This window comes from Mustela erminea, chromosome 7, assembly GCF_009829155.1.
Source record: "Mustela erminea isolate mMusErm1 chromosome 7, mMusErm1.Pri, whole genome shotgun sequence".
Lineage (NCBI taxonomy): Eukaryota > Metazoa > Chordata > Mammalia > Carnivora > Mustelidae > Mustela > Mustela erminea.
Window position 1 is genome coordinate 112,111,894 of NC_045620.1, and position 25,399 is coordinate 112,137,292.

At 45.7% G+C, this 25,399-nt stretch overlaps 1 protein-coding gene across 7 annotated transcripts in view; it reads left to right on the top strand.

Annotated features, from left to right (window-relative positions):
* The first annotated feature begins 14,128 nt into the window (after positions 1 to 14,128).
* The window catches only part of LTBP1 (latent transforming growth factor beta binding protein 1), a 406,687-nt gene continuing 395,416 nt past the window's right edge, over positions 14,129 to 25,399 (top strand). For all 7 annotated transcript variants that reach the window (XM_032352967.1, XM_032352969.1, XM_032352970.1 and 4 more), the window contains exons 1-2: positions 14,129 to 14,637; positions 15,687 to 15,757. In XM_032352967.1, coding sequence (XP_032208858.1) covers positions 14,147 to 14,637; positions 15,687 to 15,757 — 562 coding nt within the window. In that variant the 5' untranslated portion in view covers positions 14,129 to 14,146. The remainder of the gene's footprint in view (positions 14,638 to 15,686; positions 15,758 to 25,399) is intronic.

The window sequence follows — 25,399 nt, forward strand, 5'->3', positions numbered from 1 at the left end:
GAAGGGTGGAAGTGACTTTATATCAAGTTACGTACAAATTAGAAATACAGCCATTTCCCTGTCTCTTAAAACGGTTCTCTTAAAGGCTTGCCATGTTTTCTCTGCGCAGAGCGCATTTTCCCATGCTCTTTCATTCACCAGGACCCTGAGCCATGACCTATATCCACTAACAGAGAATTAAAGATGTAAAATACAGTTATTCTGTTTTCCGATGATGAAAGTGCTAGTTGTAAAAACTTGACAAGGAGACTGTAAAATAGAAAATACAAATTATTCATTTCCTGTCACTCCTAAAATTGTTTTTCCTCCCAATCCGGTTTCTAGATGCATTTTACAAATTTGTGATCATTTTGTATTTAGAGTTTTATGGATTATTTTGTTCACTCATTAGAGCATGGGTATTTCCCAATGCCACTAAAATACTATAAAAACATTTGATCCCACATCGGCTTCACACTTTAACCACTCCTATGTTATTCATTTAGGTTCCTTCTAATCTTTCTCATTTTGATGCAGCAACTCTCCACCTTCATATATAAATTTCTGTCCCTGACTCTCAAAGCCCTTCTCACTTCAAAATGCTCTTTTATATAATTTTTCTTAGAATCCTTGCTTTTAAACGAGTAATCTCTCACAAATATCAGAGTTACGAATACAATGAAAAGTGACTATACCATCCTTTGCTTCAAAATGCAAGTTACTTTGAAATTTTATTATTTTGTAAACTTCATTTATTTTAAAAGATTTTATTTATTTATTTGACAGAGAGAAATCACAAGTAGATGGAGAGGCAGGCAGAGAGACAGAGAGGGAAGCAGGCTCCCCGCTGAGCAGAGAGCCCTATGTGGGACTCGATCCCAGGACCCTGAGATCATGACCTGAGCCAAAGGCAGCGGCTTAACCCACTGAGCCACCCAGGCGCCCTGTAAACTTCATTTTTAAGTCAGGAAATAGAACCCAAACTAGAGTAGTGATGACATGCATTTATTTATTTATTTAGGGGGAGAGAGAGAGAGAATCCTAAGGAAGCTCCACTACCAGTGCCTCCCCATGGTCCTGAGATCATGACCTGAGGCAAAATGGAGAGTTGGACTGAGCCATCCAGATGCCCCAAATTGCATTTGGTTTAAAAATTAATTGATTTTGAAGTATAGTTGACAGATGGCATTTATTTCTGACTCACCACGAAACCCCAGTTTCCCACCAATGCTTGCTTGAATTCCACAGAGATAACACTAGTGGGACTATTTTTTCATATTTTTAGGTTTGTCAGAGAATATTAACTTTGAACCTCGTTTTTTTCTCATGCCTCTCTTTACATTTAATTTATTTTCTTTGTCTTATTTTAACGTCATTTTCTGTGAGGATTCAGAGGTTACTCCAGAAAGCAAAGTCATTTTTGTTTGCTGGAAAAATATGTTTGCCTTATAGATATTTTTCAATTATTTTACTTTCAAATATTTGTGGTACTTCTGTTTTAAGTGTTTCTTATAAGAAGAATATGGTTGGGTTTTTAAAGATATTTTAAACTGGGAAGTTTAATTCATTATTATCTTTTGTGATCATTGGGGTATTTGGGTTTATTTTTACTATCTTTTTCATGTTTTCTATTTGTCTTAGGAAGTTCTAATTCCTTCTTTTCCCTCCTCTAGTGCTTGGAGACTTGGAGTCTGTTGTATTTTTTAATGGGCAAAGTTGTTGTATTTACTCTTTTCCTAAAATGTAGTGCTTTAACTCTTTCCAATTTATAGGCCATCATTGTCCCGTATTTTATTTCTATTAAAAACATTTCACAAAATGCATGTGCACACCAACACTTATGAACACTATATATCTATTTTAAGAAACAGAATATTACCTCTATTTTAGAGGTCCATGTTCTACCCCCTCCCCAATTTTGTGAACTTCACAAATAAGGTGTTGCCTTTAGTGTTGATGCTTATTTCTATGTATCCACAGGATCACCATGTCCTTTGCTCACTTGGTCACCATCCTTCCTACACCTCACTATCTCCCTTCCGTGGCCTTTTTCCTTTTTCCTAAAGTATATCCTTTGCTAAAAGTCTGTTAAAAGTACTTTGCTAAAGTACTTCCTTTGCTAAAAGTCTGTTGACAATAAACTACCTTAGCTTTTGTTCATCTAAACCCATCTCTATTTGGTCCTCATTCTTCAAGCATACATTTGCTGGATAAGCAATAGATTGACAATTCTTTCTTTCAGCACCTTCAAGACATTATCTTATAGTATTTTCGTGTCTGTTAATTGTTCATGAGAAATCAGACATCAAGTAGGTAAGCTGTCTTGTTTGGGTTCCATTTAAACTATTCAATTTGCCTTTAACATTTAGCAATTTCACCAGGACGACTCTGGCTATAAATTTTTTTTTCAGTATTTTGTATGTCCTAAATTTAGGGATCCATGAAAAGTCTCGAATATTGTCTCTCTCCCGTTCCTCCTCTTTATCTCTCTGTATTATATCCAAAGTAATTTTGTCATATCCAGCTTTCAACTTACCAATTATGTTTTTCAGTCATTCTAATCTGTTAATTAACTTATGTATGGAATCTTAAAATTTCAACTATATCTTCTACTTCTAGAAATTAAGAATCTGCCTCGATATTTATGATAGTATTTTCTTTTTTATTTATATATTTAATTTAAAAAATGAAAACATATTTTTTCATTTTTTACTTAAATTCAGTTAATTAATATATAATGTATGATTGGTTTCTGAGTAGATGTCAACGATTCACCAGTCTTACATAATATCCAGTGCCCATTACATCACATGAAAACGTACTTATTTTATGAACTATGACCTGCCAGCCAAGGCTGGCACACTATCTTTGTAAATAAAGGTTTATTAGAATATAGCTAAATCCATTGATTTACATATGGCCTGTGTCTGCTTTCACTCTAGAATAGCAAAGTTGAGTTCTTAAAATTTTTTTTAATTTTGTTTTTGCTTTTGTTTTGTTTTTAAGTTGAGGCTTTTCGACAGAGACTGTAGAGTTTGCAAAACCTAAAATATATACTACCTGGCCTGTTGGAGGAAGTTTGCCAAGCCTGCTACACATGGTGACGTTAACATCTGAAGACCTCCTGTCTTTGATTCTGCTGCTTGATTTTTCCTGCTAAGTCCCTCTCATGATGTCTTGTGATTTTTTACTGGGAGCTCATTTTTGTTGGGGCATTATCTGTGAGAATTTTGTGAGACAACTTGAGAGAATATTCTTTCTATTTGTGTTTCCTTTGCCAAGTACCTAGGAATTACTAAGCCAGGACTATTTTAAATTCGTTTCTCTGACTTAAAATAGTTTTGCAATGGGCAAGTAGAGTGAATTCGAACCACAGTTTGAGGCCTGGTTTGTGGTTATTACCTTTGGATGCGGGGGTGGGGGGCCCTGGTCTGGGGTGGGGGATGGACTCTTTCTTCCAACCAAAGTCAAAGCTGAGACATAAAGCTTTTCTTTGCTGTCTCCCTTGCAGGGCAAATACTTTTTAGTCCACTCTTTCACTGAAAATGTGGGCTTTTGGGGACTTATTCTAAAGTCTCTATGCTGACACTCTGCTGCCTTGTTTTCTCTGCCCCCCCCCCCGCCCCCCACAAAGGCAAAGGCCCTCAGGGGTCTTGAGGCCTTAAGGCCTGACTGAAGGAGCAGAGCATTTACCAGCTTGTTGTGGATTCTGGTTTCTACTGCATTTTTTGCCTCTGAGGATATACCTTAATTTCTTGCCAACTTGGCTATTCATTTTATCCAGCATTTTCTGGGTGTTTTTCAGGGGAGGATTTTTAGGATACGGAATTTGTCATGTTGCTGGAAATAAATGTCACGAAAATTTTAAATTAAAAAGTCTACAGTTAGAATAATGGAAACGGGAAAATTTTATAACACCTCTACAGGTTCCAAGCCTACCTGGTATTTACCTCTGTCTGAATTATGCGTCGTGTCTCTGGAGTCTGAAACCAGGCCTCATATAGAGTGGGGAAAGGAGGGGAGGGGCAAAATCGTTTCTGTAAAGGGATTTGCAGGCCATACTCAACAACTCAATTCTGCCACAGTATCAGGAAAGCTGCCATAATTACGTACTGTGCAATTAATGGGCATGGCTATGTTCCAATAAAACTGTATTTATAGAAATGGGCAGTGAGCTGGAGGTTAATGAACCCCTTTAAGCATCAGTTTCCTCATCTCTAAAAATAAATATAATAATACTACCTGTGTTGTACATAGGTTGTGTGCATTAAATTAATGAAATTAAATTAATGAAATTGCATAAATGCTAGTGTTAGCTATGATGATGATGCCAGCAAGATGATAATGATTTCAAACCAGTGCCCTGATTTTTCAAGATTTTTAGGGCATTTTCACTTTAAAATATCGCACTCAGATTGAAGTCTTGCTTATACTGCATTTCTATTACAGGTTGATAGGAGATTCTGTTCACTGTTGTTCCCGAGGGACCCAGGCTGATGGGGCAGCCACCATCTTGAAATTGCTGGTCACTACAGAGGGAAGAAGCTCTGGAAGGTCTTTCAGCAACAATTAAATGCTTGGTCTGCAAGTAACCATGTCATTTCTATGCACACGTCATGGTCAGAATTGGTCAAAACTTCTCCTCCCATCTGTGTCCCCCTGGTTGTTGGGAACACTGTCAGTAGAAAGATGTCACCTATTGAAGCTTCCAGAAGTACCTGAACTGCAGGGCTGCGTTATCCAAGGTTACCCCCTTCCTAGGACAGCCCACATGCAGTACTGTTGCAGGTAAGGTTACCGAGGCCCGGCTACTCTAACCCAATGTAGGGCAACTCGATGGCCATTTTAGCTCCAGAGATCCCTGTGGATCTGGCTCAGCCTGTTGGGCAACTTGACGTCTTCCTCTGCCCAATCCTGCTTCCTTCTCCTTTCCCCAAGGGCTGCTCCCAATAACACTCCTTAATGGATATCCTGTATACTGAACTGCATCTCAGGGTTCTGAGAATCCAACCTCCAACACCCATGCCCAAGAGGAAAGGGCTGGGAATATCTCCCGAGGAGCTCTGAGGTCTACCCCACTCACTACAAGAGAGTCTAAAATTCAAGCATTGATAATAGTTAATATTTATTGAGCAATGACCCACCCATTGATATACTAAAAAGTAACACTTTTTAATTGTGGATTAGCTTGGATTAGCTCATTTAATCCCCACAACACACTATGCATTGGATCAAGGAATTAGATGAGGAGATGGTGAGCTATGGCCCACAGACCAAATCTGCCCATGCCCACTGCTTTGTGTAATGTCTATGCTTCTCTCATACTGTAATGGCTGAGTTGTTGCAGTAGAGACTATATGGCCTACAATGTTGAAAATATTTACCATCTGACCCTTTTGAGAAAAAGCTTGCCGATCCCTGGGTAGGTATTGTTTGCATTTTATAGGTAAGAAAATAGAAACTTAGACCTGTTCGTGGTTCATTTGACACAGAATGCCATTTTTTAGTTAAAGAGACAACGTGCTATCGAATGACTCCCTTCTGTGATGGCAGGTGCAGAACCTTCCTATACCATTTATGGGCCTTTGTAAGGGCTCAGTGAATGAATACAAAGGATTCTCTTCCCTTTTTTTCCTTCCACCATCTTCCTTTGTCAAACTGAGATCTCCTCTTCCATTTCCATTTCTAATCCTCTCCTAGACTGAATCTGTCTTCTGCAGACTTGAAATAGTGACCCTCGTGACTTCTCTCCACTGAATGAAGAGCTCGAGGAGCCCATTGGGTTTTGGTATCTGTGACTCTCAAACCGCTGGAGAAAGCTCCATTGTTCCAGAATGCTTTCTTTCCACTGGAAAGTGTTAGGGCAGTAAATGTGTAGAAGCTGAGCTGAATACCGGGACACACTTCACAATCACCGAGAACTTACTCTGTGTGTTGACCCATAAAGTGATCAAATAAAGTGGCGCCTTGATGGTCTTCGGATCTAAGGCGGAAATGATCGATTTCCAACTGCCTCCAGCTGAGAAGTGGTTCCCAGGACAGCACTGAGTAACTCAAAACATTCCCCCATGAAAGTGATTGTTCAAGGGGGATTCAAGAGTTTAGTTCCTTAACGCCCAGCAGGCTGCTTCCTAGATTCACCCAGAGCCTGAGCCGGTGCTCCCAAATTTGGAGGCTGAAGGAAGAACTGAGCTCAGGTTGTTTGGCATCAAGGTCTGTCCCCTTAACGGCACATTCTATTCCTTCCTGGCATGCAAATACCCAGGATTCTGTACGCACATTGGGTGGATACTGCTCTGTGCACACAGACAGACTTTCTGCCAGCGGTTTTCTAGCATTGGCTGCCGAAGGACCGTAGGAAGGGACGCCACCTAGACACTTTATCCGGTGCCTTCTAATGAATTTCCCCAACTTTCAGAGAGAAGCCTGAATCTAGTCAGCAATATTAGGTCCCTAAGCAAAAATTTCTGAAGCCCTTTCCCATTTTTGTTATTTGAAAAAAAATTGGTCATCAAAATTGTCTAGGGAATGAATGAATGAATGAGTCAATGATTGAATCGATCTCCAGATCCTTGACAACTTAAGGATCTTGGACAAGATTTGTGCTCATGATGAAAAAAAAAAAAAAAAAAAAAAAAAAAAAAAGACCAATTTGTTTTTGTGGACTGAAGTCAGGTGTCTGAAGAGATAGTCATTTACTCTCAACAAACACTACTACATTGCATTTACTATGGCTGGCGCACTGTGTTGGGCACTGGGGTTATGACCCACAAGATCTCTGTCCTTAATACAGGCCTCCAGAGATGAGGTGGAGGTCTGGAAGACAGTGTGGGCATGGACAGGTGACCTGAGAAACGGGGAGGAAGATGGGTGGGGGTGGGCTGGGTTGGGGGGAGTGATGTAAAGACTAAAGACGTTCTTTCTAGTAAGTGAAATGGAAATGCGACGATCATTTGGTGGGTTGGAAAGGGTTAAGAGGAAAGTTCTGGGGCAGCTGGCAGATGTAACCTGATCCCTCTCAGCAGTAGCCTGGGCTTTAAAACCTGGAAACCAGGAGGAATCACAGACACTGGGCTGGTTTTACTGGTCTCCCCTCACTGTTTATAAAGCCAGGCCTTTCCTTGCAGAGCTGGTGTTTCCTCAGTGGTGTGAGTTACTTATGCGTGCAGCTCAGTGCATCCATGTTATGTGGACTTTTACTAGTTGCACTCTCTGCGTATATCTTGGTCTTCCATAATAGGGCAAGATGAGAGGGCAACAAAGAAGAGAAGCTTTAAAAACACTATTTTAATATATATCTCTGGCAGTGTAACAGTTTTCAGACACAAGTATGACAAAATTCTTTCTACAGAACTTTCCAAACCATTAATTCAGAGGTAGGTAACTTCCTACCACTGCTCCATTTGGATAGAGCAATTTCATTTAGGTTGGGGGGAAGCTTGGGCAAACACCCCCCCCACACACACACACACACCAACCAGGACCCTGCCTGCAAGCTAAAGTCACTGCATCAGAATCAAACCTCAGTGATGGTTAACCACAACTTGCCTTAATTCTGGTTCATCTTTCTAGGACCAGGAATCAAGAAAAAAAGCTTCCCCTGCAGGAAAGGTTCCACATCTGTTACAAAGCATGTATTATGTGCTTACTGCCTAGGATGGACAATAGATGCTCTAAGGATTAGCAGTGAGAATCAGATGAGGTTTCGATGGCCCCAGGAGCTTCATGGAAGCAATTTTGAAGGAGGTAAAGGAATGGGTTGAGCAGATGATGGTTTTTCCGGAGCAGAAGCTGAAGGAAGGAGTATGAGTGTTCCATTTTATTTATTTATTTTTTTTAAAGAGAAAGAAGAGTTCTAGGTAGATAAATGTAGCTGGAAGACAAGGTTCATTTGGGGGAGTAGCCCAAGATGGGTTGTAACAGTGAGAAGAAGGCAATTTATGAAGGAACTTGGATCTCAGAAAACAGAAAGACTGGCTAGGAATTGGTATGTAGAGATGGTATAGTAACTTCTCTCACTTTCTTCTTTTTTCTAGACTGCTTTTTTTATTTTTAAAGATTTTATTTATTTGACAGAGAGGGAGAGAAATAGTACAATCAGGAGAAGCTGTAGGGGGAGAGGGAGAAGCTGTCTCCCCCACTGGCCAGGGAGCCGGACACAGGGCTCTGGGATCATGACCTGAGCTGAAGGCTGCCGCTTAACCCACTGAGTCACCCAGCTGCCCTTCTAGGTTGCTTTATTCACTATATGATCATCCATTGGGTGGAAAGCAGAGAAAATATTATGAAATAAAATTAGGATCAAGTGTTAAACTCAGGCAGTATAACATTCTGGTGCCATTGAGTGAAAATTCTAAATAGGGCAAGAGATATAACAATTACTAATGCCCCAAAATTTAAATTGAGAAGCAATTCCAGCAACTCAGCAATCTGGGAAGCACTGAGGCTGATGTACAGCAGGAGGGTTCCTTTTAAAATTGGATCACAGGGGGCACCTGGGTGGATCAATGGGTTAAGTCTCCGCCTTTGGCTCAGGTCATGATCTCAGGGGTCCTGGGATCGAGTCCTGCATCAGGCTCTCTGCTCAGCGGGGAGCCTACTTCCTCTCTCTCGCTGCCTGTCTCTCTGTCAAAAAAAAAAAAAAAAAAAAACTTTAAAAAAAAGAACAAACATTTTTAAAAAAATTGGATCACAGTTTGTAAATAGTCGTATCTGAGCGAAGAGAGCCTTACTTTGTTTGCCCACCTGGCCCTCCACCAACCTTGCAGGTGTCTGGGCATCTTGAAATGTAAATTTAAGCCGGGAAACCAGGAATGTTCCTTGACGGAATGGGAGGTCAAAGGAGTGTTTAAAACTGAGATGCCAAAGTATGAGGCAAGCATTTGGGATCCAGTCTCTGATCAGAGGCAAGCTTTTCCTAGATTGCTTTGGAGAGGGGCCCCGCAGGTCAGCGTACACACGAGTGTTTTCCAAGATTCAAACTCCTTGAGACGAAGAATATAATTCAGTTTTTCTCTCTTGCATGTTGACTTGCTAGTGGCCCAATGAGGATTGGGGGTTGTGAATGACAAGTGTACAATTGTATTGATACCTGTTTAATTATTATGCAGCTTCATGTTTTATGTTCAAAAGCTCTGAATAAATGGCTAAGAAGAACTTCCGTGAGAGCTAAATGAATAGACCGTTTTTAGTTAGCAGGAAGAGAGGCGTTTTGTTGTCTTCGAAGCTGTCATTGTGTGATACTCGACCTTAATTTTATAAAGGCAGGTGAGAAGGGGACCAGGATAATTAGAACGATTTAGTGCACACAAAACTGTACTTTCAATGACTTACTTTTATTGACTGGCTCTTCTAAATTTGTAGGAAGACAGCCCATGACCCTGACTCGTTTCCTCTTATGGGTTTCATTTCTCGCTCGGACGGTCCTTTAGCAGTACTCACCACCCCTGTCATGATTTGTCTTGGCCCTGATGAACCCCATTCTACTGCCTACTCCATGGGGACAGGGTCTGTATTGCCACAGTCAGGCACAAAGGCACTCGCTGGCCCAGGGGCATCTCTGGGCTCCAGTCCAACTAGGCATTATTTTCACGTCTCCCTCTGAAATGGAAGTCTGGTTTGGTTTTGCTGGAAGGGTCTACCTAGGCTAGCTCAGGGCCCCAGGGCGGTTCAATAAATGTTTATTGAGTGACAACTGAAGATGTTTAAATTTCAAACCTGAAACTTTGCAGGGAAGGGAAACACTGGGATAAACCTCGATTCCGCTTGTTGCTCAATTCCGGGGGCGGCTCATCTTTCTCTACCAATCAGGCCCGTCTCCGTGCTGCTCACACAGCTGGCTGACAGGCTGACATCTTCATCAGATGGAGCTCTGCTGTCTTTCTTCATTGGTAAAGCTTCATGTGGCTTTTCCTGGAAGCTGAGTGAAATGTGGAGGAGATCACACATGTCTCATCTCCCTCACTCCTGCTTTTGGATGGAATTTGTTTTGAAAGACCCAGGGAGACAGCAAAGGAAGAACCCAGTTGTAGGCATCTGAGTGGAAGCTGGGGTCCTTGGCTACCTGCCGGGGTAGGAGCATTTGGGGTTTCGGGACCCTCCTGCCTCATAGGGAAGTGGACAGCCAGGCAGCCACACAGCCTGCTAGCCCCTTCTAGGGTCGCAGGTTGATGTCCAGCCCAAACCTGGATAAGCTGATGCTCAGGTCAGAACTGGCCAACGCTCCACTGCAAGGATCCTAGTGAAGAGCCTGAGAAAGTTAACCCCCAGGTTCTGGGTAGAATTCTTGGCTACTTATACTTCAGTGGTAAGTTTTTCCTTTTTGCCTCCTCCCACTACTCTGTGTATCCCCTTCCCCATTCATGGACTCCTACTCCACTCCCCGGTTCGGTTCGTTCTCACCCATCCTTTCCTCTGCCCTCCTCTGCTCCTCCCTCCTACACCGCGGCCCCTCTTTCTGTCTTCACGCTCTTTCTCTCCTGCTTCCTGCGCTCCTTTCCTTTCCGGTCCCCAGGCTCTGCCTCCTTCTTTCTCTACCTTTCGTCTGCGACCAACGGACTTCCTGTTGGTCTCTTTCCTTTTCTTTTTTAAAGAATTTCTTGATGAAATGAGAAGAGGACTCAAAGGGGCCCCGGGAAGTCCTAGGCTGGGAGAAAACTTAGGTAGAAGCACTTCTGATCACAGGCCGCCACTAAACTTGATTTGTAGTTGATCCTAAATGTAGGAAAAGATTTTCAATTACAAAACTCATAAAGTGTAAGGATGAGGGAAACTGGCTGCATTTTGAGTTTGACTAATGGTTTCAAAGTGCTTTAAAGCGTTAGGCATTTGCCAGCCTTCCTTTCTTCCCCTAATCCTGCAACCCATGAGATTTATGGGAAACATAATCCTCTTTTCTGATTCATTTACACTTAGCTCATCTGAGTATTGTTTTGTAAAAACCATCTAAAGTCCAAGAAACTTTATGAGATCTTTAAAGACTTTTTTTGTTTTTTGAACTAGGAAGTTGGGTACTGCCAATATAAACGGACCTTGAAACCTAGGGGGCGTGGGTCCAAAACCCATGGCATTAAACTGGGTCTAGAATTGGCAAAGGCTGGTCCCCATGCCTGACAGAAACTGGGCTTTCACTTTCAGAATAAGAGTGAGTTGAATGTTTAGATGAGTAACCATTTCATATGGGTAACAGCATATTTTTCTAGAATCATCTTCCTAGTTATGTAGGTAGCAAGAGACTGATGTGGAAAACTGTGACTTTGCCAGTGTTTTCTGACTAGATTGGGGCTGCTTACTTATTACCATATTAATAGTTGTGGATACACACACACGTATACCGACCCATATGTGGATCCTTTAGGGATGAGACCAACGATCACACTGGAGATTCTTTGTGTGGTTTTTATGTTTCAGAGTTGATCTATGATATATCCAACTCTGTCATAAAACAGTTTGTAATCAGGCTGAAGGTTCGTGGAATACCCACCTGTTTATTGCTTTGGGTCAAGAGAAAGGAAGCCTGCATTGTATCTTTTTTGATGGTGGGGAACATTTTTCTGCAGAGCCATGCGACAAGGTTATGGTCATTGCTATCCCCAAATGTGAGGCCTCAGGTTGACCTTGAGGCCCTCTGTCACAGCAGCTACAGATCCCAGAGCGTGGCTCCCTCCAGGCTCTGCCCTCTACAAGGCAGCTTACTGCCTCTTACTGACTGAAACTGGTACATCTGTGTGGGTTCTGTGAGCGGCCCCCGAGAAGAGTGTACCCAGCACAGCAGACTAAAATCTGGTCCTCTCGTGATGCTGTCCCTCACTGTTTCCTGAGATTTCCCTGCCTGACACCACTCCTCTTCTGTCCTGCTGCTTCAGAATGGACTTTGCTTCTAGACAACTCTTCCTCCCATGCGTTTCCACTGCTGCTGTATAATCCCTACTTGAGAGGTAAAATCTCTGTAGGCTGATTTGAATTGCAGGTAGGAAATATTTTCCCTCTAAATTGTGAATTTTCCACGAGATAAAAAAGAATAATGGGTAGTACCGTGACACTGGCCTCATACAAATCAGGTCCTGTTTTATGAAGCTTTTATTATCATTATCTCAAAGGTCGCTTAATTCAGTTGTTACTTATTATCCTTATTTTTTAAGCTTTCATTTATTTCCATCTTGTCTCCCTAACCAGATAGGAAGTTTCTCTAAGACAAAGGGGTTATGCCTTGGGATTCTGTGTATGTGCAGAGGGTCAGCCTCTGTGCTTGCCTCAGTAGTTACTGGGTGGATATTTACTAGCTCCTGTTGTGTCTTTTTAAGAACTCAAGGCTAGGAGACAGTTTCTTGACCCACCCTCCTTCCTCAATCTTCTCAGCTAGTTCTCTTTGGCTTGGCTCAGGGACTGACCTTGAATGACCTCACTGATCCTGTCCATAGGGAACCCGGATGTTCTTAGAACCACAGACCGTCAGTGCTGGAAAGTACTTTTAATCCAACTTTTCTGCAATGGAGGAGGAAGGGGAGGTTCAGGGATGAGAGGTGGACTGCCTGTGGTCTTTTGGCTAATTAGCCACAGTGTTAGGTCTGAACTGTAGTCTTTCCCTCCAGTGCAGTGCTATTTAATCATGGCAGTGGCTCTCTCGTGTTCTCTCGTGAAACTGGAGCTCAAGCAGATGCACTGAGGCCCTCCTCTGCCGAATCAAATATTGGAGGTCTTTCTCCAATGTACAGAAAAAAGAGATTAATGAATTATCTTCGACTTCACATTATTTTCCATTAATTTTTTTAAACCATCATCACCTGCTACCAATTGTCTATGAGCCAATGCCAACAGACAACAGAACAAGATTACCAGCAAATAAATATGAACAAGAACCACCAAAGCCTTGGAAAGGAAGTCTCATTTTTAGTTTTAAAAAACTAGGCTGCTATGCCTATGGGTGTTCTAGTGCATTCATATAATAAAATCGTGCATTCTGCTAGAGACACTGTTTTAAGTTCAAATGCTAGAGTGTATCATTATTTTACCGTTTTCCCCAGAGAGCACTATGAAATCCAGGGACTGTCAAACATTCTGCATTTCCCTTAATGTGATTTTGGGTCATCGGCAGTGAGTGATCCTTCCCTTTCAGATGGGGGTCCAAGAAACTGAGCTCACCTTTTTAAAAAATACTAAATGGCTTGGGGTTGTCATGGATCCCAAAGTCTGTATTCCTATTCTAAAGGCCTTTTCACCAAAAGCAGGATTGCTTTTGGGGTTGACTGACGCCCGCCGCGGTTTTCGCAGTCCACGCGGGCGCCCCCTGCTGCCCACCCCGCACTGTCGTCCACGCCGAGCTGGGAGTAGGGTACCAGAAGCCGCAGACCGAGACAGAGTCACGCGGGGTTTACGATCTCAAAGAGAACCATCTAAACGCTTTCCCTTGGACAGCTCGGCGCCTTCGGAGCAGTCCTTTCTAGGGTCCGATCTGGTATTTTAATTCAACACCTCACATGTATCCGAGCAAACATGGGTAAGAAAATGCCTTCCAAGCCATAGGAAACGAATCCTGTGGGGCTTCCAGCAGGAAAGGACCGGTCAGTGGCTCTGCCGGATCCTTTGTCCTTACTCGGGACACGGGACAGGGGACCTCTGCCTTGCCGCCCCACAGTTACAATCTATGTGGATGTGGAGGGTGGCGGCGCGTTCTCGGGCTCATCTCACGCTTTCCCCAATTAGGATTTACTGCCTGACGTCACGTCTGCCGGAGATTGGCTGTTCGGATCTGACACTCGGTTCCACGGCGAGAGCAACTTTTTAAAGACTTTGCAGCCGCGGCTGCCTCCGAGCGTCCCGCGCGCTCACGCCCGCCCTCGCCGGCTCTGCCCCCCGGGCCCGGCGCGGCGCCCCCCTGCACCCGCGGCCGCGCGAGTGGACCCTCACCTTGCGCAGCCCGCTTGCCTCGCCCCTCCCCTCCCCTCCCGGGCTCCGCTCCCCACCCCACCCCCACGCCCGCCCCCTCCTCCCCGCCGCTTTCGGCTGGGGTCTGGGGCCGCTCGGGCGCTCGCAGAACTTCCTCTCCGGCAACCGAGTTCTCCTCGTCCCGCCTCCCGGGCTCTCGGGCAGCCGGAGCGCGCGCGGGCGGCCGCACCGGGCGAGCCGCACGGCCGGGGGCGGGCGCCGGGGCCGCCGGCTCGGGCCCGCGATGGCGGGGCCCTGGCTCAGGTGGGGGCTGCTGCTCTGGGCAGGGCTGCTCGCGTCGTCGGCGCACGGCCGGGTGCGGAGGATCACGTACGTGGTGCGCCCGGGCCCCGGCCTGCCGGCGGGCGCCTTACCCCTAGGCGGGCCCCCGCGCCCGCGGACCTTCAACGTCGCGCTCGACGCCAGGTACAGCCGCGGCTCTGCGGGCGCCGGCGCCCCCAGCCGCGCCTCCCCGGGGGCCCCTTCGGAGCGGACGCGACGCACGAGCCAGCCCGGCGGCGCGGCCCTGCAGGGGCTCCGGCCGCCGCCACCGCCGCCGGAGCCGGCGCGGCCCGGGGCCCCCGGCGGGCAGCTCCACCCCAAGCCCGGCGGTCACCCGGCGGCCGCCCCGTTCGCCAAACAAGGCAGGCAAGTCGTGCGCTCCAAAGTGCCGCCGGAGAGCCAGAGCGGCGGGGGCTCGAAGCTGCAGGTTCAGCAGAAGCAGCAGCTGCAGGGGTAAGCCCACACCCTCCCTCCGCGGCGCGCGCGGCCCGCGCCCGGACCCGCGGGGTCGGGGCCCCTGGGAGCCCGGCGGCGGCCGCGGGCGGCGTGCGCGGTGGGGCTGCCTTCTCCTTCCGCGCCCGCCCGCGCCGCGCGAGGAGCCGGGTGTGGGAAGCCCAGGGACTTGGAGGACGAGCTCCGAGGGCATTGTTTCTCAGCTGCGGGTAAACACAAAAGGCATTTCTGCCTGGGGCGTAACCTCCTGTGCGCGAACCTAACTGCTCCGAGAAGATGGGCGGACGCATGAAGTCACTACAACTCACTCCCTCAGCATCAGTTAAACTTTGCAACTCAGTTTTACATTTTTTTCTAGTTAGTGAAACAAAAAACGTCCTGGGAGGGCTGGCTGTAAAGATCAGCCCCTGTTCGGTGGCCTGAAGCTTTTCAGCGTCCTAGAAATCGTGGGCTTGAGCTTCCGTGCACCTGTGGGGTCTGCTTTCCCCGGGCGGGGGTGTCTCCGCACTGACAGAAATTTTGGTTGGAAAGTTTCTGTTACTGGGCGCGGATAAATATCCTTCCTGCCCCCCTCCCATTAATCACAGGTCCAGGGTGTGGGGGATAGCTTTTTTTTTTTTTTTTTTTTTTTTTTTTGCCCATTTGGTTCTTTTCTTCATGGCTAGTTCCAGGCATTGATGGTGATCTCACCCGTTTGGACGCTTCTCTCTCAAACTCAGATTGAGTTTCAACTGTGGGTGAGATAATGTACAAAAGACACTTGGCTCTACATTGGGGGTTAAGAAAATAATTTTTGTGGATCTCGTTCTTCCCTCCTGTGTTATGCAGGCGTTTTGGTTCTCCTGTCTTCCCGTGATGCATGGTCTTTACCCTTCGCCCTGGGGACCCTTGGGCGCTCCCCGCTTGGGCATCCTCAGTGTGGCGTAGGACTCTCTGGAAGGCAGAGGAATGTGGAAGCAGGAGGCTGGCTTCTAGGAACCCCTAGAAGATTGGATTCTCTGGAAGAGAACGTTGCTACTGCTGGACTCAGAGGTCTTGCTTTGTTTTAGGGTCAATGTCTGTGGAGGGCAGTGCTGCCATGGCTGGAGTAAGGCGCCTGGCTCCCAGAGGTGCACCAAACGTAAGTTTCCCTGTTCAGTGTGGCCCTGCACGGTGGGCAGAGTGGGGCTGTCCACATGGCGGGTGGAGGATTCCACAGGGGTCACATGAAGGGGCTAATGCTGTCCTGGAGAAATTAACATCAGCAGTGCAGTGTACCCCATTACCTGCAGCCTTCATCACCACCCATGAAGGTTGGGTCACAGTAATGATGGTACCAGTGCGGCAATGTATTGTACAGAACTGGGCCATGGGTTCAGGGTTCCCTTGTCCCCAACTGAGTATTAATCACGGTCACCCCGGCAGATGAGGAGCCAGGAAAAATTTCCCAGTGGAGAATGTGCCTTACACCAAATCAGTACAGTGAACTCAAACCTGGATATGGATAAATGAGAAACTGCAAGTCAGTGGCGGGAGGGGAATGGGTGGGTAGTAGGTGGCCGAGCTCTGGAATAAAATATCAGCAGTTTTTAAAGCTTTCTGAAAACAGCAATGAGAATCCTCCATCCTTGAGGCCTGAGTGTTTCCCCGAGGTGACCACTTTGCCAGGTAGGGTTTCCTTCCGTACTTCTCCAATTAATACACATTGTAGCAGTGTTTTAGAAAAATGTATTGTTGGAGCATATAGGTTTGAGAACACCAGAAAACATTTTCCTGATCAGTGTAAATTTAAGGATTCAGTGAAAACATATTTTGAGGCTCTGCTGGGTAAGTTGACTCTGTCTGTTGCTAATTAGAAATTTAAAAATCTTCCACTCAAAGTTTAGCATTCTTAGGTGTTCTCTGCATGGAGCTTGAGCCATAAACATTGTGCATTAAAATCCAAACTTTAGGTGCGTATTCGTATTTAGCAAGTAGGATTTAGCAATTTGTCTTATATATCATTTGGATTTTAAAATACTGTTTTAATATTTTAAATATCTCGGGACACCTGAGTGGTTCAGTGAGTTGAGTGTCTGCCTTCAGCTCAGGTCACGATCCCAGGATCCTGGGATCGAGTCCCACGTCGGGCTCTTTTCTCCGTGGGGAACGTGCTTCTCCTTCTGCTTGCCGCTCCCTCTGCCTGCTGCCCGCCCCCTGCTTGTGCTTTCCTTCTTCTCTCTGACAAGTAAATAAAAATTAAATTAAATTAAAATTTTTAAAAAATATTTGAAATTTAAATATTTAAAATAAAAGGTAGTTTGGATTTTAAAACACTGGAAAAAATTTCTCGTGCAGTCATTCTGGTGAACTTGCTTGTTAAAAAAAATACCTTCACCCCTTGAAAGAAGCAGGACTTTGGCGTAATGGCCTGGATTTTGTAGAAAGGAATGTCTGGATGGGTTAGGATTTAACTGTGATCAAGGAGTAATGGCAGATATGAACTCACTCTCCACCTCCTGATTATTGAACTCAAACCATTAGATCAGAAATGCTGAGGGTTGTAGGCATTTAAAATGTCATAATTTTTCACTTCTTCTTAGATTACACTTGACAATAGTGCACCAGCATTTTCTTGAATTTACGAAGAAATCAGGTCAAATTACACACAATTTCCTCCTTTCCGTATCTCCTTCTGCTCAAAACCCGATAGGATGTGGTTTCCCTAGAACATGGAGATAACCCACCCATGACAACACCATGGCTGTGCGATGCTGCTGTGTAAAGACTGAAAATACAGAGCAGGATTTCACAGACAGTGGGTGGGTTCTCTTCCTTGATGCCCATTGGGATGCACCAAGACTTGAAGACATTTACTTCGCAAATGATGCAATCAAGTGCCTTTTCTGAAAAGGTTGTCTGAGCATTTGGGCCTCCAAAGATGTCTCAGAAGATCCAAAGATACCTTGGAAAGGAGAGCAGCCAGATCTTCAGGAACCACTTCATGGCTTCCTGCTTTTCTGGGAGAGGGAGGCAGGGGCAGGGTTGTGTCTAGGTTTGGCCGGGTTTGCCCTCTGGTGACCCTGGAAGAAGCTGCAGAAGGCTCTGGGTCAGAACCCTTACTGCATGGTCCCAGAGGAGGCTGCACTGATTGAGTCTAATAGTACCTACAAGAAATATGCGTGGCTTTTGGTTTAGGGTCTCTTTCTGATTCCTAGAAGTTAGCCCTTGGACGGCACAGGGTCTAAGTAAGCAACGCAGCGTCCCTTTCTTTTTTGATGATCTTCATTCAGCATTCAGAGAATTGGCCTTCCTATACTGCCCAGTCTGACAAGTTAATTCAAGCCCAAGTGCTAGAAACGTATATCACAGCTCATTTCAGGAATAATTTTTAAAAGTGATGCTGGGGTAGGCCAGTGCCCAGTGTGAGGTAATCTACCTGCCAGGTGGTTATGTTTCAATGGGAGACTTGTTCTGAGTATGTGGGAGAACCAGAGAGATGAAGAACCCTTCTGCCTTTGGACGGGACGACTGGGGTTCCTGCTCATGCTGTGGAACTTGTGTCCATGCTGGAGCCTTGTGCTACTAGAAAAGCCCCTGGCTGTGAGTTCAAATCCTTTGTGGCCTTGAGGGATTCACTCGACCTCTCTGACCCCATATTTTCCCATCCAGAAATGACTGTGCTAAAACCTTGCTCACTTTGTTGGATTGTTCCAGGTATCCAGGTGAAAGAGAAAAGGTATAAAAGCCTTGATGAAACCAGAAAGAGTCTTAGTTACTGTTGGATTAAGCCAAGCAAATCCTGACTCATTACTTGGTTTTCTTTTTTTCCTATGTGTGTCTCCCCAGCTGGTGTCATCATTCTCTTCTTTTTAAATAATGTAGATATGGATCCCTTTTTGAAGTAGTTTAGGGTTGGGGGAAGGGGAAATTGTGGTCGGGGGTACAAAGTTTCAGTTACACAAGATGAATCAGTTCTGGGGATCTAATGGACGGTACTGTATCTATCGCCAGCAATCCTACTTGAAATTTGCTCAGATTGTAGATCTTAAAGTGTTCTACTCTCTAAACGACGTTAACTGTATGAGGCGATAGCTGTGCTAATTAGCTTGATTGTGATGATTCTTTCACAACATACGTGTGTATCAAAACATCACGTATCATAAATATATACAATTTTTATTTGTCAATTAGTCCTCAATAACGATGGGGAGGGTGAGAATAAATGAAAAAGCCAGTTACTGCCATGCTGTCCTGGCTTTGATTACCAAGAAAAAAGAAAGCAGTTTGTTCTGAATGATTTATTTTAATAGAACTTTAAAAGTGACCAAGTATTAGAGTATTTGTGTGTCTCTAGTTTTCTTTGGATAAAGCTTGCTGTTTAAGAGGTAAGAGTACTCCCCTAAGGTGTACATAATTAAATGGAAAAAATCCTGACACCATTTTTGTGACTGTAACTACTTCAGGAAGTACTGGTGAACTTGGGATTGCAAAAGAAATTGATTTGTGGTCTTTTTCCTCTCTCACTTCCTTATTTTGCTGAGTTGAACAATTGCGCCTGAGTATTCTATATTGTATTAATACACAAGCACGAAATTCCCTCTTAAGATAGTCGTCATCGTAAAATGGGTTTGCACGTTTAAACGTACCACCCAGGATGCCTCCTAATTGTCATTATATTTGGAGGATAATTGACAATTAGCTAAAGAATTTCAGTTTATATAGGTCGTGTCCAATGGATGCCAAAAATATTTCTGTGTAAGAGATCGGTTGTGTTTATGTTGTTCAGTTTGCTTAATCCAGTGAGGAAAATAAGGTGCCCTTGCAGCCAGACTCCATTGTTTTTAGTTGATTGAAACTTAGTTTAAATGTGCCACAGGCAAATGCTTCTGAAGACTGCAGATTTAGTGAGCCTTGCATTGTAAATCCTATGTGAGCCTGGCAGGCAGCAGACCCACACCGCGGCAGGGAATGCCTTTGTGCGTCCACAAAGGTGGTTTTAGGGTCTCCAGCCACCCAGTCGTTTTCTAAACGTGCTCAGTTGCATGTTAATGCTGTTTTTCTAGACATCCTTTGTGTGTGGACCTCTAGAAGCCGAACGTATCGTGCGGGATATGTCTTTTTAGGTCTTACTACTGAGATGATAGTGATCATCTGTTTTGGGCAAAAGTGATGGCACCACATTTGTTCTCTTTCCAAAGAGTTTACATTTAGGGGAGGGTCTTTGTTGTTTAGAGACAGACTCTGTTTCCTACTCGGGGCGTTAAATTCCTGATGGGTACTGTTTTTGCCTCTCTCCATTTTTGCATTTTTTTTCCTCTGTTCAAACCGAACCTACCCCTTATTGGTTCTTTCAGTCTTTTTTGTTCCCCCCTCGGGGTAGGTGTGAGCTGGAGAGAGACACAGCCAGTGGGCTCAGCTTGAAAGGAGACTGGATTGGGAGCAGAGGACATGAAAGAGCGGAGGCAGATGAGGGTGAGGCCAGGTTGGCAGAGGGAGGAGGACGGAGGAGGAACGCTGGCAAACAGGGGTCCCGTGCGGGTGCCTGGCACTTTGCAGACCCTCCGCCAATGTATGGATGGTTCTTTCATTTATTCAGCGGATCTCTGCTTAGCTTTTACCATGTGCCAGGTTCTATGAATAGAGGAGAAATGCAGCCAGCTGCACGGAGTACAGGTCTGTTTTTACTCACTTAACTCATGGCACATCAAATGACTTGTTCTCTCCTTAGCAAGAAACAGAAAAATCGATATTCCATTGCTTTTCCATTGGCATCCAGCCCACACTGCTTTGGAAAACACACACACACACACACACACCCACCCACCCCCAAACCTAGCAGTGTTCTGTAATTATATGCAGAGGAGACAGCTACAGATACCCTTGGTGTGGAGAGACGCAGTGGATGGCATCCTCTAGGAGGGAGTAGTATGGCCGGAGTTCAGATGACCGAGAGCGTTCTTCAGGCTGTCTCCTGTCCCGCTTGGCTCCACGTTGCGTCAGCCAAGCTTGGGAGTCAGGCCCAGAACGATTGCACATTTTTCGTATGCCTGCTATGGCCATTGACAGCTGCTTTGCCAATAGATTTGCCGTGAGGTTTTACCATGGCAGCTGCGGGGAACAGGGGTGGGAGGGTCGGCTGGAAAATCTTGTCATGTGGCACAGACAGCCCGGCAAAGGGAGAGAGACCCAGAGGTCAAGTTCACCCTGGGTCAAATATGTGTTCTCAGCACTAGTTAAAACAAACATGGAGGAACCATAAATTCTGTGTTGCGATAGAACTTAAACCTTGTCGGTGACGGCCTCCTCCAGCCCGTGGGCCGTCCTGGACACACTGCCTGCTCCTGCCTGGCCTGGTTTATTGAAGCATTTCTCTGCCCAGTGAACCCATGGCCCTTAGGAAGCCTGACTTGTTGAAAGGACCTTTGGCAACCTCGGGAGTTTGCCGTTTCTGACCCTGTTATTTGTTGTCTTGGATATGCCAAACATACTCAAACATGTTTGGGAGCTCGAACTGAATTTTCCTGAAACGCAGATTTTGTTTCCAAGTCCTTCCCAGCGATGTGCGGGGGGAGCTGGAGTGCTGGGGCTGTGTCATCACTCTTAACACTGACCAAGATCAGAGCAAACACTGAGGTGCTGCTGGGGGCGGAGCGGGGTGGGGGGGACAACTTGCAAAGTGCTTTCTTGCACGCGGAGAGTGTTTTCTTGATCTTCGCACCCTGTTTGGGTAGGAGAGGCAGGTATGACTTATTACCCCCTTTCCAGGGGAGGCACTGCTTGGACCCTACCTCAGATCTTGTGGCTCCTGATGCCTGGTTTTTTCCGCTGCCTTGGACTCTGTGGACATCCGGTGCCGGGGCCCTTCCTGTCAGCCCCGATACGGATTGGCTCTTATGGCCTGAATTCACTTGGTTGAGTTCAGTTCCCAAGCTGTGAGAGTGTGCAAGGGCTGGCCATAACATAGCACCACAAACTGGTGGCTTAGGACAGCAGAGCTTTATTGTCACAGAGTTCTGGAGACTGGAAGTCCAAAATCAGGGTGTGGACAGGGTTAGCTCCCTTTAGGGCTATGCAGGAAGGGTCTGTTCTGGGCCTCCCTCCTTGACTTGCAGAAGGCCTTCTTCTCCCTGTCTTCCTCCATATCATCCTCCTTCTATGTGTGTCTGTCTTTGTGTCAAGTTTCCCCTTTTGATCAGGACACCAGGCCTCCCTTAATGACCTCGTTTTAACTAAATTACCTCTGTAGATTCTTGACTCCAAATAGGGTCCACATAAAGTCACACATGAAGGTACTGGGGGTCAGGACTCCAACACATTTTGCAGGGGGGTGGATGGGAGGATGTATTCAGCTCACAGAGTAAGGTCCGAGTTGCTGTGCACATGGCTTGAGAGACAGGCTGCTTAAAACGTGCTTAAAACGTGGGGTACCTGGGTGGCTCAGTCGGTTAAGCGTCTGCCTTTGGCTCGGATAGTGATCCTGGGGTCCTGAGATTGAACCCCATGTCGTGCACCCCGCTCAGTGGGGAGTCTGCTTCTCCCTCTCCCACTCTCCCACTGCTTGTGCTCCCTCACTCTCTCTGTCAAATAAATAAAGTCTAAAAAAAAAAAAGACTTGGCGTCCCCAGCAACGACCCAAAGATGAGAGGATGCAGAAGCCGAGTTGGGCCCCTCCCATGCAGTCTGGGACTGTGGATCTGTCTCCGCGTGTTCCCGAACACAGGCGCTCTGGCTGTTCCGGGGAGTGGGAGAGATAAACAATGGGCTGCTGGTGATTTTGGTTATGACTGTGGCCATTTTTACGTGGCCTGTTTTAAAAGATTCTAGATTGGGGGGCCTGGGTGGCTCAGTGGTTAAGTGTCCTAATGGTTCCGGCTCAGCTCATGGTCTCAGGGTCCTGAGATGGAGCTTCGTATTGGGCTCTGGGCTCCCCTCGGAGTCTGCTTCAGATTTTCTCTCTCTCCCTCTGCTCTTGCCCTCTCTCAAATAAATAAATGGATCTTCAAAATACTACTACTACTACTACATTACTACTACTTCTAGATTGGTGGTTCCTAAATGTGAATGTGCAACTGATCCCAGGAGGAGTTTATTAAACTGCTTTATGGAACCCCCGTCTCAGGGTTTATCAGGCACCACTGGTGATGCTAATGAAGGTAGTCTGCGTTTTGAGAAGCAGTGATCCAGAAGGAACCCTTCCTTCCTGGACATTATTTACAACTCTGTGTATGGAGCTTTATATTTATTTATTTATTTTTAAAAATTTTATTTATTTATTTGACAGACAGAGATCACAAGAAGGCAGGGAGGCAGGCAGAGAGAGAGGAGGAAGCAGGCTCTCCACAGAGCAGAGAGCCTGATGCGGCACTCGATCCCAGGACCCTGGGATCATGACCTGAGCCAAAGGCAGAGGCTTTATAACCCACTGAGCCACCCAGGAGCCCCTGTATGGAACTTTAAAAGCCCAAGCCCAACACTTAATAATTTAGGAAGTCCTCAAGGCCAGAGCCCTCGGAATACTGGTTTAGCTCGGTGTTGAATAGTACATACACAGATTGCTGCAGATAAGTTTACTTCATGCAGTTTTTCTAGTTAGTTGAATGTCTGATAAATACATGTACGTTATTGTAAGAGTTGAAAATACGCAAAATTGTTAACGGTACATACATAGGTGCTCTTGAAATGTTTTTCAAAACGGTTTAAGCACTTTTAAATACATTGGTCCCCCCCCCACACTAGATATTCCATTTTTAATTATAAATTATTTTAAATACGCAAAAACATAGAACATAATACATCCAACAGCTGCCCCCTGGGGTCATGTTTTTAAAAACTCCCCGATGTGGTCATTAAGCACATGATTTATAGATAAGGGAGAGACTATGGTCTTATCTTGCCCCAAATGCGTGTTTTACTAATGATGTTTCCTGTCTTGTTAGTGGAGAGAAAATCGTACATAATTTGTTAGTGTGACACAAATGAGTTATTTCGGGACTTACGGAAAAACCCATCAGAGCTGAATGTATTTGTATATGCTCATGTGTACCTATTAATTTGCCTCACTTATTAAGGATTGGACATTTCATGTAGGCACAGTGCATTGGGTGTCAAGAATCTGTGTGCCTAAGACAGTGTGGTTACACAAAGGGAATACTGCCTATTACTAGTTCCCTCCCCCCTCCGCAGCCTACCTGCCTTTCTTTGCCTTCCTCCTCTTTCCCCCCTTACCAGGTCTGTATTTTCTTACCCTGAACCAGAAGGAGTTCTAGGTCATTGGTTAGAAGTTCAGTGTTTGAGGGCACTTGAATGACTCAAGTCGGTTGGGAGTCCGACTCTTGATTTTGACTCAGATCATGATCTCAGGGTCACGGTATCGAATCCCATGTTGGGCTCCGCTCGAGCGTGGAGTCTGCGTCAGATTCTGTCTGTCCCTCTGTTCCTTCCCTCCCTTCCCACTTTTTAAAAAGAAAAAAAAAAGTTCAGTCTTTGGAGTCAGGATACAGGGCTCCTGTCTGGATGTGAACACCTCGTCACTGTGAGACCAGGGAGGTGGAGGGGGAAGACTAGGTTTCCCCGTGGACAGAACTGCGAGGGTAATTGTCTGGACCACCACTCAGAGGCTTGTTGGGGAACCAACGTAAGTAATGTATGAAACGTGCGTGCCGAGCTGGACTTCTGCCCAACCGGATTCAAGCTCTCTGGGGTTTCCATTCTGCTCTGGTGCACCCCCTCCCGGGCACCCCCACCTTTTGCACACCCCTGCCTTTTACACACCCTGTTTGTGTTTCTCAGGTCCCCTTGTGAACACCAGGGCTCCCTCTTCCCTTCTCTCAGAGGACTGTGATTTCACTCTTTCTTGGCTCTGGGGATAGGAGGACCCAGCGGGGAGAGGCTCCCCATTAGTGTGGAGCAGGATTTTCTCTGTGTCACATTAAGTATCCAGGCTCCGTTCCTTGCTGTGGCATCAACACTAACCCTAACTGAATTGAACAGAGTTGAACTAGCGTCTCCGATGTTGTATGCTAAATACTGTCCTCGAAACACTATCTAGAGAATGCTCCTTCCTTTCTTCTTTGCATACTCTCACCTTTTGGCAATCATTTCCATTTGGATTTCTTTGCCCCTGGGCTTCTCCTCGCCCGCCAGTCGCTGCTTATTATGACGGCGTTTCAAGGGCACACCACCTTACTCTGTTAACTCCAGCTTTCTTTCTGGAGGCTGCCCTGGCATGGCCCAAACTTTAAGACAACTTTTCCTTTCTCCCTGCCAATTTTAGAATCTTTCTGCTCAACATCATCTGATAGAGATTTGGGACCAAGTAAAATGAATGTTGTATGATTTTCCCTGTAATTTTAGATCCCTGAATACTGCTCTTGGCCAGCTCTCCTATTCCCCGTGGCTCCCTCACTGCACCACATTTGAGTAATATTGTTGGCACAGACGTACGTAAACAGTTTGCGAAATGTCATGTTTTGTAAATTAGATGGATGGGCTGGTTTCTGAATCCGTGCCATTGGTCCTGCTGGACCAGAGGAAAGATGAGTTTGGTTCATGGATGGGAAGATGAATTTGAGGAAGGTGTTGCCACTCTGGGATTGATGAGGGCCAACCGAACTGATGGGATCTGTTCTTCACAGGGGAGAACTAAAGGCTGGATGTATTTTGGTGATGAGTTAAGGAAGGATCTTCACAGAGGAGATAGTTGTTCCGAGGTGAGAACAGCTAGCACAAAGTTATGGGAGAAGATAGCTCTGGCTCTGTGCAGGGACCTAGAAGTGAAGTTGGTTGCGTTATCTGAGAGGGC